At 53.4% G+C, this 12,869-nt stretch overlaps 1 protein-coding gene across 3 annotated transcripts in view; it reads right to left on the minus strand.

Moving 5' to 3' along the window:
* Nucleotides 1-12,869, minus strand: part of GALNT14 (polypeptide N-acetylgalactosaminyltransferase 14) — a 209,509-nt gene that overhangs the window by 34,172 nt on the left and 162,468 nt on the right. For all 3 annotated transcript variants that reach the window (XM_027622060.2, XM_027622059.2, XM_027622061.2), the window contains exons 3-6: nt 12,278-12,376; nt 4,718-4,785; nt 3,509-3,574; nt 3,217-3,338 (exon numbers count right to left, since the gene is read on the minus strand). In XM_027622060.2, coding sequence (XP_027477861.2) covers nt 3,217-3,338; nt 3,509-3,574; nt 4,718-4,785; nt 12,278-12,376 — 355 coding nt within the window. The remainder of the gene's footprint in view (nt 1-3,216; nt 3,339-3,508; nt 3,575-4,717; nt 4,786-12,277; nt 12,377-12,869) is intronic.

Raw genomic sequence — 12,869 nt, forward strand, 5'->3', positions numbered from 1 at the left:
CCGGCAAGGAGCAGAGTCGGACCACAGCCCTGGGTCTGTCCGACCAGTTCTCTGCTACCAAAGCTTTAGGTCAGACAGTGGTGGGCACTGGAAGCTCAGCCTGGGAGGGTGAGCTCTATTGTGGAGCCCAATGCCTCCCACAGGAGCCTGGGATGCAAGGAGCACTCACAAGGAGGAAGGAGGAAATGAAGGCTTCTCTGATCTGCAGGTGAGCCTGGCCAGGGATGTAGCAATGACAGCATTTTTCAGAGAGCTTCTGTGAAGGTCCCTGAGGCCCTGGGGTGGAAAGGGTTCATTAAAGCTGTCTAAGGAAAGCAAGGCCCCCTAACATACCCTACAGGGCCACATCAGCCTGGGGTGGGGTCCTATAGGTCAAACACTGAACTGCCATGTGACCCCACCATTCCACTCATTGGTATGGACCCCAAACAATTGGAAGCAGGTACTCAAACTTACATACTAATGTTCATAGCAGTGCTATTCACAATAGTAAAAAGGTGGAAACAACCCAACATGTCTATTAGCAGAGGAATGGATAAACAAACTGTAGTATTCAGGCAGTAATTTCTCCGACGTCGGACACAGCAATTTTTTTCTAAATATGTCTCCTGAGGCAAGGGAAACAAAAGCCAAAATAAACTATTGGGACTACATCAAGATAAAGTGCTTCTGCACAGTGAAGGAAACAATCAACAGAACAAAAAGACAAGCTACTGAATGAGAGAATACATTTGCAAATGACCTATCTGATAAAGGGTTAGTCTCCAAAATATATAAAGAACTTATAAAACTCAACACCAAAAAAGGATAAAAAACAAAACAAAAAAAACAATTAAAAAATGGGCAGAGGACCTGAGCAGACATTTCTCCAAAAAAGACATACAGATGGCCAACAGACACATGAAAAGATCCTCAACATCACTCATCATGAGGCAAATGCAAATCAAAACCACAAGGAGATACAATCTCACAGCTGTGAGAATGGCTAAAATCAACAACACAAGAAACAACAATTGTTGGAGAGGATGTGGAGAAATAGGAACCCTCGTGCACTGTTGGTGGGAATGCAAGCTGGGGCAGCCACTCTGGGAAACAGTATGGAGGTTCCTTGAAAAGTTAAAAATAGAACTACCCTACGATCCAGTCATTGCACTACGAGGTATTTACCCAAAAAATACCAAAACAACTATTCAAAGGGATATATGCGCCCCTGTGTTGATTGCAGCATTATTTACAAGAGCCAAACTATGGAAGCTGCCCAAGTGTCCATCGACTGATGAACGGATAAAGAAGATGTGGTGTAGATACACAGTGGAATATTACTCAGCCATAAAAAAGATGAAATCTTGCCATTTGCAACAACATGGATGGATCCAGAGAGTATAATGCTAAGTGAAATAAGTCAGTCAGAGAAAGACAAATGCCATATGATTTCACTCACATGTGGAATTTAAAAAACAAAACAAAGGAGCAAAGGAGAATAAAAGGAGAGAGACAAACCAAGAAACAGACCTCTAACTGCAGGGAACAAACTGACGGTCACCAGAGGAGAGGTGGGTGGGGGATGGGGCATGGGGGAAACGCGTGATGGGGATTCAGACGACACTTGTCGTGATGAACGCTGAGCAATATACAGACTCGCTGAATCACTATCTTGTACACCTGAAACTAAACACTGTATGTTAACTACACTCGAGTTAAAATAAAAAACTTCACTAAAAATGTGGTATATACTGTGATGTTGTGATATAAGAAGAAATCTACCCCTGGTCTTTGTTCCTGGTTCATTGCACAAGAGCTTCTGAAACCCCTGGGATTTCCTGAGTGATGGGGTGACAGGGGCCTCTTCGTGATTCACAGCGATCCTCTCTCATCAAACCTGAGTTTACGCTAATGAGATGACTGTTCCCGGGGTGGGGGGTGGACCATGCACATGACAGAGGGTTGGCACTTTCAGCCCTACCCCCCAGGGCCCCTCTCCTCTGGGACACAGCGAGGGGAAGATTTGGAAGGGCCTCTAGGGCCAGGCAAAGCCCTTCAACTAAACGGTCTGTTCATAGTCTACTATTTCTCAATGCAGACCTCTTCACTCGGATTGTGCCAGAAAGAGGGGAGAGAGGATTTTCCTAACTGGTGCTGGGTGTCCGCCCCAATCTCAGGGCAGGCAATTACAGGATGGGGATTCACATCTGGGCCCACGTGTGAGAGCTCTCATCAGAATGACCAGAGTCAGGAAGGGCTTCCTACTTCTCTGAGCAGTTGACACGTACGGGTTCTTCCGTCCTCAACGCTGTCGTTTTGCGGGGAGGGGCAAGGTAGCCGCCCCAAAGAGCAAGAAGGAAATCACCACGGCACAGGGGAGATGGTGTGGGGGCTCTGGTGCACGTGATGCCAGCTAGGGAGAATCAGCCCAAGTCACGCCGCTCCCCCGACACCGTGGCCTCATCCGTGAAATGGGTATATGAAAAATACCCGGCCTTGTACTTCACGGAGCAGCTGTGGGAGTCAGTAGCTCAGGGAGGACAGGAACGGCCCAAATGCTAAGCTCCTACAATATAGCACTTTCTGTACATCAGGACGGGGGTGGATGGTCTTTGTGGAATATATAATACCAATGGGAACATTAAGGAAATGTTTTTTCACTTTCAAAAGGAGTAACAGACATGGAGAGAGGAAGCACACAGAATCCCTGAGCAATTTAAGGGCAGGCAAAGGCCAGGAACTCAGGTTTCTCAGCATCCTGCCACCTGCCTCAGCCTCTGGGCAAGGGTGATGCATGGGTGCAGGGAAGACAGAAGCCTCAGGAATTGGGTGACGAGGCCCGGTTAACTCTGCTGCCTCCTTGTCACAAAAGGCACTCAACAGGGTTCCCTTTCTGGAACCTTCTATCATCTGGGAGAAATAGTTCTGGATGGTTCTCTCACCCAGGAAGCTGCCAGCGTCAGGTTATCAGCGGGGGGCCGGCAGCCCCACTCACAGGCCCACTGTAGGTTGACAGTGGGATACAAAGAACAGATCCCTGGCTTTGCCCCCTCACCGCCTGCTGTGTGACCGTGGGCAGGGTGCTCTAGCTCAGTGTCTCCATCTACAACATGGGGACAGCAATCAGTCCCACCCCCCTCCCAGAGGGCCCGGCGGGGGGCATATGTGAAGTACTGGCTTGAGAGCCTAGAGAAGGTGGGGATGCAGCACCCTGACCCTGTCTGCCCCACTCACCTCTTTGACTCTGTGCAGCAGGGGCTGGAGCCAGTCCCTGTTCACCTCGCAGTGGCTGTCCAGGAAAGTCAGAGTGGTGCCCTTGGCAATGTTAGCGCCCCGGATCCGGGACCGGACCAGACCTGCGGTAGGGACAAATGGGCAAGTGGGGGCTCCTGTCCTTCCATCTTCCAGAGAGCTCACGGAGGAGCCACACGACATCCCCTCCACACTGAACACACAGCCAGATGCACACACATCCCCCAGCCCCTACACTCACACTCCAAGGTCTTACCCAGCTGCACAGACCTACCTTGCCGCTCGCTATTGCGTATGCACTTCACCTTGGGCAACTTGATGAGCTGCAAGCAGTCCTCAGCTGCGAAGACAAAAGGTTATGTGGTGTGAGCACCCTGGGATGGACGTGAACCCGAAGAGTAGGTAAGGCAGCCCAGCCTGTCCCCAACCGCAGAGCCCTGTCCCAACTCCAGGGTGACTGTGGGTTTTGGATGAGGCTGACTGACCACTTTTATCGATATGCAATGTGGCCCAGTCCATGCAAAGTGGCCCAAAGGGACCTTTTTGGAGCGGGTCAGTCGCACAGAAGCACCTGTGTTCTTATCAGGAAGCACTTCCAGATGGGAATTCTTGGTATGGTCACCTGGAGACTCTTCTCCTTTTCTATAGACCATTAAAAACATGAGACAAGAGTCCTGCTCACTCTAGTGGGGTCTAGCAAAAACTGCTGGGAGACCCCACAATAGATGAGATGAATTTTGGATTTTCCTTTCTGATCACAGACTTTTGATACTGGAGACCTTATCTGTTAAGTGATCTGTCCACTGTACCCCATCACACAGAGCTGGCTGAACTCTCCCCCATTCGGGGGAGTGTGCAGAATGCGCAGGAAGAAATCCCGTCTTCAGCATCACCCCGGACTTGTCTCTGGCTTGCCTGCTTACCTCATCACTTGCTCGATTTACCAATCCTCTGAACTCCACATTGGGACCCCGCCATGTTGGTTTTGCTTCACTGGTTTACTAACCTTAGCCTCTCTCCCGCAGAGCCCACCCAGCCCTCCCGCGAGAGTGAAAGGAGGGGGTGTTTCAGCCTGCACTCAGGCTAGCAGATTACCACAGGTAAGTCAGGAACCTCTAGTGATATAAATTGCTCTGGTTCCCCGGGCCAATCCTCCAAAGGTTTCCATGTCCAGTGTAAGTAGGGGACAGTGACACACATGTGTGCACACACATGCACATACACACACCAACCCAACCAAGGATCTACTAAATTTACTACGTAGGTCCTCAAAGATTCGCAGCAGAGAATCTAAGGCATTATTTTTAAAATGTAAGGTTCATCTCCCTCTTGAGCCCCTCATAGACCCTCAAAGTCTTCCACACCTGCCACAAACCCAGGCTGTTCTCCATCCCCGGAGAACCAATGGACTGGCCTCTGCCTGTTATGCAGGGGCTGGGAACAGAAACTTGTACCTACAGGGCAAGGGGGTGAAGATACTTACGATCATTGCTGAAGTCATCCACTAATATGATCTCCTGGATCAGATTCATCGGCGTACGGTTTAACACGCTGCAAGGTGGAAGGAGGGGAGATAATTATGACGTCTAGTGGCAAACCCTCGTATTAACCCACGCTCTAAATAGACACCATCGCATTTGAGGAATGAAAACTCGGGGCAACCCAAGGGCTTGTGTAGTCACACTGCTCACCTGTGAGCCCCTGGGATGGGACCCTGCCTTCTCCTAGTGAATGCCGCCGCATGCACTCCACACCGAGACGGGAACCCAGGAGTCATCCACAGAGACTGCCTTCCCCCGCTGCCGCCCCAAACCCCATACCAAATCAGTGACCAACACCTGCTGGTTCTACGAGAGAAGGTCACTCAAACCACGTCCACCTCTTACACCTCTGTCCCGGTTCAACTTTTGAACTGATATTTTGTAGCAGCCTTGACCTGACCGGCCGTCCTTCCAGGGCCTCCAGAGTGAGCTCTCTGAAGGTTCAGTTTGATCTCTCATTGTGTGACTTTCCTCACTAATGCAGACAAATAAGTTGACAAAGCCTCCACCGTGGCTCGTCACCATCTCCCCCCAAACCCTCAGCACGCTCGCTCTTCACGATCTGGTCATGGCCCCTGCTTGCAGCCTCCTCATGCCCAGGGCCCTCAACTGGTGGCATCCTGCTTGTTCGTAAGGGAGAGCCCGGTCACCCTCGATGCCGTGGCCTGACATCCCTCCTCTGCCACAAGGACCTGTTCACCGCACCTCCTAACAGCTTCCCGCTCCTTCGTGAGCACTACTTGTTTCCGCTTCCTGCGGCCTTCATCATGCCTGACTCTGAGGACTGGTCTGCTGGCCCCACTGGACGGTCCTGTCAGGGGCAGGGGCCCCGTCAGTACTCTCTGTGTTGCCAGAGGCCAGCCCAGAGCCGTGGCCTGTCATTCCCTCCAGGGATGTGTACTGCCCACCCCCTATGAGCTCAGCACTGGGTCCACGAGGAACAAGGGGGACGTCCACTCTGCCAGAAGCTCGCAGTCTAGGAGCTCCTTCCCACAAGCTGTGTGATCTAGGGCAAGTTACTTTACTGCTCTGTGTAGTAAGAGGCCCCATCTATAAAATGGGGATAAGAACAACAGCACCTACTTCACCGGGCCATTGGGAGAATTGGAGAGAAAATGTTTCTAGAGGACTTAGCAACATGTCTGGCTCGAAGTGGCAATTACTGCTATTTTTGTGTGGCAGGAATGATCTTAAGATTGACTTCATGTGCCGGCCTGGGCTGCGGATCTGGACTCAACAGGGTGAGGCTGGGTTTCCACGTTCCTTTGGGGTCTCAGGCCTTATTCCACTTCTGAACGCCCCAGACCACCTTCCAGGGCCACATCGCCCACCGTGGGGTGCCCGTGGCCCTGCGTGGGTCAGGGAGGGGTTCACACAGTGCTGGTGGAGGCGCTGTGAGTTCTCTCAGGAGGGCCGATCTGAGCCCTGCTTCTGGTGAGGTGCCCTGCCTAAGCAGGATGCAGAAACTCTCCAGGAGGAGAACTTTGCCCGGAGCTACTTTTATTTATGAAGCCTTAATTCTCACCATGGCAACTAGTATAAGGTGGGAGAGGAACCCTGACTCCAAGCCCTGAGCTCGCTGTTGGGAGGTGGGGACAGGGAGGGGCGGGCGGTGGTGGGAGGAGACCTCACCACATGGGATCAATTGAGAGTCCCAAAGAAAACACACACCAACCCAATAACCAGTCCTCTAATCAGAGAAGGGAGGGAGGGAGGCAGCGCGAGAGGGAAAACCTGCTTTAAGAATACCCTCTAATGAGGTTTGATTAAGGCGGCAGCTTCTGCATGCGGTTCCCCCTAAATCCCTGACGACTCTTTGAAATTCAAGAGTTCTCTTCTGTGAACATCAAAAGGTAAATCGCATGCAGCTCTGTGCTGGTTGAACTGAGAGATGATTAGCGAATAAAAAATGTCCAGGATTTAAAAAAGAAAAAAAAAAAACCCAGAAATCGTCAGCACTCAGTGCTAATTCGACCATTTCCTGGTAACACCTGGCTTGCTTTTGCTCTTCTAATCAGAGCAATTGGAGGGATCGCAGGGGCGCCAGGAACGTGGCTCTGGATTGGGAGGGCCTGCGACGGGGCAGGTGCTCTGGGCTCCTGGGGTGGCCGGAGGAGAAAGGTCAAGTCTAGCCCAGGGGAGCTGGCCTGGCCCCAGATGGTTCCCCTCAGGGCCCTCCTTCGGCACATCCACTGCCACTCCCACCACCCCGGCCCTGGTTGCTCTGTTCCCCACCCCCACTTTTCTGTCCCCAGTTTGTCCGCCAGGACGCTTCCCCAGCCCCTCTGCCACAAAGCCAACCCTCCCTTTCCTCCAGCTTAGGATAAGCCTCTCTCTCCCATGGCGGTTCCATGTCCTCTCCCTACAGCCTCAGCATGGGAGTGAGTGCTCACCTCACTGGCATACCCGTGTCCCACTCTGCCTGGGAAGTATTCTAGAACGGAGTCTCCTTCTACACAGCTCACTTCTCTGCCAGAGGGTAGCTGTGCAGCCAGCGTCCACCCACACCTTCTGCTTTTCTGCTGCTGGGCCCGCACGGGGGGCGCACGCGGAGCATCCTGGGAGGCGGCGGGCACGGCCATGTGAACAGCGTGGGAGGCCAGGCGGCTCCGCCATCCTGAACAAGACGCCAGGCCGCTCCCAGCCTTCGTTTTCATCTGTAATTACATTTTCCTTGTAAAGGCGGGCGATATTAATACTTAACCTACTTCACAGGCTTTTGTGCGTACAGAATGAGGAAACGTATCTGAGATTGCTTTGTGAACTCCACGGTGCTATATGCAGGCAGGGTTTATGAAATGCTCCATAAATACCAGCTGAATGAAGACCTGAGGGCGGCTGACAGTCAAATTTGGTCGCTCTGGAGCCAGGCTGACTTGGAGTCAAGTACTCGATCCACGCGGGCTTGAAAGAGCTTCAGTACTGAGGTGCTTACGTACTTAGCTATTCAACCTGCAGCACCCCAACTTCCTCAGCTGCACGAAAGGTGCTTAGCACGGAGCTTGGCCCCGTGGCTGCTTTCAGAATCTGGGTGTGGATAGTAAGGATGATACTGGTTCTCAAAGTGTCGTCCCCGGGCCAGCAGCATCTACGTCACCCGGGGACTCGTGAGAAAGGCAAATGCTTGGGCCCCACTCTGGACTTACTGAGTTAGAATACCTGGGGATGGGAAGCTCCGGGGCTTCTAATGTGGGCTCAGGTCTGAGAGCCACACAACACGGCGGCCTCCCCGGGCTGGAGAGCCATTATGACACCTGCTGTCACGTACACAGGTTCCTCCCGTGCCGCGCATCAAGGCCTTAGCTACCTAAACTCACTCTCCCTCATAATCGTGTGAGGTAGTTATCAGTAGCTCTTGTTTTACAGAAAAGGAAACTGAGGCAGAGAGGTCAAGGAGCTTGTCCAGGGTCATAGAGTTGGTAGCAGAACAGGCAAATCTGGCCCCGGGGTCCCATTTCTTATCCACCTTAACCTAAGAAATCACTCCTCGAAATCCAGGATTTTACAAAAAGCAACAGTAAGGAGATTCAGGATATAAACAGATCAACTGCACATACTCTAGAGCCCCCATGGGAGGTGGAGGGTTGAAGGATGCCCCAAAAGGAAGGGGATGGCCCTGAGTCTCACATATACACAGGGACCCACTGCAGTAGCAGACAAGATAAACCATTCCTCAGGGCTTGTCTTCTCTCTCTGTAAGTGACAGAAGTCCCCTCATTGATCTGGGTTGTGACTCTTTCCCTCCCCCCCCCATCACCCACCCCTACTAGGCCTCTGCCTGACTCTGAGTGCCGCCAGGTGTGCCCTTCCAGCCCCCCGCCCCCTAGCTAACTCAGGAGTTCAGGGGGCCAGAGGGCTTGGGCAGGGACGGGCAGAGGGATGACGGCTCGGCCAAGTGCTGGGGGAAGAGACGGGAGGAGGGCGTACAATCCTCCCCTGGAGCGTCTTTTTGTGAGGGCCTGGCAGCAAAGCCATCAGATTTCTGGAACATGAAAGATGAAAGACACCTTACAGAAGACCCTTCCATTGATGACACAGTGGGAGAGGAAGTGCTCCTCATTCAGTCCCATCTTTGTCCTGGTGATTTATTTGTGCATCGGGATAGGGACCGTGAGGAAGGTGAAGAATCCCAAGGCAAATTATACCTGCCGTGGGAATTTCTAGAAATAATCTTCCTTGCTTCCACCCTTTAAAATTTCCCTTCACCTTGCCTCTGGTAGAGAAGCCTGTCTGTTCACACACAGTTCTCCCCTCATTCTGCTGTCTTCGCGTGTCACACTTGGGTTGGAGCCAGGGGGCCTGGCTTATATCAAAAGTTCCTCAGAGGCAGGAAATAGGTCCATGGGCTCTCCTGGCAAAGCACCCAGCAGTTTGGTGTATGGTCTGGCACTTTCTGGGGGCCTTCTGAAAAGTATGGTGTTGATGGGCCTCAACCCCCTTTTGGAGCACAGTACACCAGGGCCTCAGGGCAGCCCTCATCAGGCTGGTGGACCGAGGTGCTGGGGCTGTGCCCAGAGCTGCCCCCCAAGCTGCCCCCCACGTCCCCCCAGGAAGTCAGAAACCTGAGTCTTGGCCCCTGTGCTTCCTAGCCTGGTGGCCTTGGGCCTCCATTCACCTCGTGCACCCCTGACTTCACAGGTCCCAGCTGACGTGAGATGTAACGTGTTCTGGAGACCATAAAGCTCAGCAGACAATTAAAATATTAATAATATTATTATAAAGTATCATTATTACGATTCTAAAGAGATGGACGAGCGGCGGGAAGAGAAGGGAAAATATGTCTTAGAGCTGAAAGGGATGAGTCTACAGGTAGCAGCTGACATGACCCTGTATGAGAAATATGGGGGGGCCTGGGAGCCCCATGGGATATTAGAACACCCCCAAATGTCCCAAGGTAATGTCTTCTTGTGGGAAATGTGATAGAACTGGGAGCACTGGAAACATGACAGATATTTTTATCCCCGTCCTTACGGATGCAATCAGTGACCTACACAAGGTCACACGGCTAGGAAGTGGTTAGGGAAGGTCTTGACCCCAGGTACCCACTGCCTCTTTTCTTTTGAGAGCCCAGTCGCTGTGCAGATAAGGACATAGCTAATGTTGCTCAAGCACGTACCCTCTGCTGGTCACAGTGGTCAGTCCCTTACCTGACTGAACCCAAAGCAACTCCATGCGGTAGCTATGGTCATGATTCCCATTTCCTTGATCAGGCAACTGGGTCACAGGGAACTTAGAGATGAATAAGACGTAGTCCTTGCCCTAAACAAGCTTATTGAAGGTGACATCTGGGAAAAATGCATTAAGGGCTAGAGTTGAGATGTGCAGTAAGGAGCCCAGAAGAAGGCCCTAATGTGTGTGTGTGTGTGTGTGTGTGTGTGTGTGTGTGTGTGTGTGTGTGTGTGTGTGTGTGTGTGTGTGTGTGTGTGTGTTGAGGGGATGGAGGTGTATGGCGTCAGAGGACTCCTACAAGGAAAAAGAAAGGCCAGCGCCTCTCTCTGATCCTATAGTGTCCTCATGGAAACGTCTGGCAGACATGCCCAGACACGACCTTGTGGAAGAGCCGCCATGCGTGGTGAAAGGCAGAGACTGCCCTAAGTTTGTTCCAGAAACCCCACCTGGTGCCCAAGCAGACCCTGACGGTAGCGGGGCTGTGGTCTGGCATTCTCAAGGTAGCCACCTCTGCTCCACGGTGCACTTGCTCAGCCCACACGGCGCAGGAACAACGTTCTCCCCTCGCCAGAAAAGACCCAGGTGAACCGGATCACCCTGTACCCCTGGCCCCTACACATACCCGCTTGGGTTTACAAATCGGAAAGTTACTGTATTAGTCTACTGTGAGACTCACAGTGACTCCTGACTGATTCAGGATGTTTTGCGTGTTAAGAACTGAAGCGTCTTTGGGAAACCAAATGTGATAGTGGTGACCTGTGGGGTGAATGCGACAGGCAGGGCAAGCAGCTGGCAGAAGGAACAAGCCGGTCGGCTGCCAGGGACATCTGGGCCACAGACAGAGCTGCCCCTGCGGACGGCGGAAACAAAGCACATTTGGGCAGGTCCGTCCCTGCTTTTCCATGGGATGCAGGGACCCTGCACAGCAGACATTCATTGGACGTCCCTGCAAGACTTGGTACCCGCCATGAGGGTGAGCCTATTGCTGACCCCCTCCCATCACCTGGAGCTTCCCTGTCTGCCCGCCGCCAGGCATAGGAAGGTGTGGCTTCGTGATGGAAACGACGAGAGATTTTGCCATGCTGGGCTGTCTTCTCCTAGGCCCTCCCTCTCTGTGGGATCAGACGACCATGTGCTGTGCTGCCTACCAGACAGGGATGGGCTCAGGCAGGCCACATGTCCTAGGGGCATGGAGGTATGCAGGCACTTTGTCGCAGGGCCGGCCCCAACACCAGGGCTGCTGAACACCACCCGGAGACTAGCCTGGCCTATGGACGCTGCTGAGAAGAACTGAGGTCAGAGTGCAAGCGTTGGAACCCAGCTTCACCACCATTGGCTGAGCAACAGGAGGCTTTGATTTAGTATCTCCCAGCCTCAGTTCCCTCAGCTGTAGAGTGGGTACAGCAGCAGCCCCCCACCTCCCCAGCTGAGAGCATGAGCCGAGGCATGTCTGCACACCAGGGGGGGGCCTCACGATTGATGGTTGTCACTGCCACCATCGGAGAAGTCAATGCTACCGAGACCTGAAAGAGGTAGGGGGGCTAGATGGGGGGAGGATGGGCATGGGGGCTCCAGAGTTGCCGAAGGACATGGCATGGGGAAGGGGAAGCTGAAGCAACCAGGGCCAAGTCCCCGGGGCCCCGCCTGTGTTTTGAGGGGAGTTCTGCCGGGAGCTGGTGCTGGGACTTCTGCACGCCCCAGATTCATGCAGGTCACGGGCCAGACAAAGGAAGGATGCACGTGTTAGAGCAAGAGCAGGGCCCAGACTTGGAGCTGAGGGTGGGTGGAGAGGAGGAGCGGGGTCGGGGCTGGAACAGAAGGGAGATGGCCGGGAAAGCAAAGGTCAGCCACTGCCTTTGGGCTGCTCTGATTTGCACCGCGGCTCCTGGCCCCGTGGGAGGCTGTGGAGAGGCAGGTGCTGGGAGAGGTAACACTTGGCAGACCCAGGTTCTAATCCCAGCCTGATGCTGGGGTGGGGTGTGTATTCAGCCTCACGGGGCCTCAGCAACCTTGGCAGCTGTGGTAGTTAGAACCCGTTCCAGAGGCAGTCTAGCACGATGGTTAAGGGCGAGAGCTCCAGGTTCTCTGTGGCTGCTGGTGACGGACAAGCTACTGACCACCTTGGGCCTCTGTCTACCCCCCCCCCACCCATAAAACAGAGTACGAGCTGCCCTCACAGGAGGGCGAGGAGTGATTGAATGGATGCGTGAAGTGTGTCAGACAACGCGGGCATGGAGTCAGAAATGCCTGACATTTTTACCTCAGGGCCAGTCCCCTCCGTCAGCAGACCCTCTCTTCCCAGCAGGGCCGACCCATGAGGAAGGCTGTCTTACCTGCGGATGGTTCTGAGCAGGGTGGAGCGGGCCTCGTTGTGGAAGGTGATGATGATGCTGGTGGGGGGGAGGTCGGTGCAGTACACCAGCAGGGTGCATCTGGGGAAGGAAAGGCAGGAGGACACATAAGGCCTTGGGGGGGGGGGGCAAAGGAGATCTTAAGAGCTGGAACCAGGGGCACTGTGGCCGTCACCAGTATGGACAGAGGCTTGGTGTCTGGGAAGGACTGCCCCAGCTGCACAGCACAGGTGAAGACCCCAGGGCAGGGAGTGCCCAGAATGAAGCTAAGTTTCCCACCCCCATAGGGGAACCTGCGCTTGGATTCAAATTATGTTAGTGTGCAAGACATCAATATGGGATTTCTCACATGCCCGAGTTAATGCACAGAGGGTCCTAGCAGTCACACCAAGCCACCCCCAAGTCTTGGGCTCTGCTCCCGGGTCTGTGTCGATCCGGGTCAGCAGAGGCCTCACCGTGTCCTGGGCCAGCAGCTCCAGCCCTCCCCCCCCGCCGCCCCGCCCATGTTGACTCCTGAACTCCTGCCATACAGGCAGAAATTTGGCATGTTTAACCAGGCAGAGCCCTAAAACCC

The sequence above is a fragment of the Zalophus californianus genome, chromosome 8, assembly GCF_009762305.2.
Source record: "Zalophus californianus isolate mZalCal1 chromosome 8, mZalCal1.pri.v2, whole genome shotgun sequence".
Classification (NCBI taxonomy): domain Eukaryota; kingdom Metazoa; phylum Chordata; class Mammalia; order Carnivora; family Otariidae; genus Zalophus; species Zalophus californianus.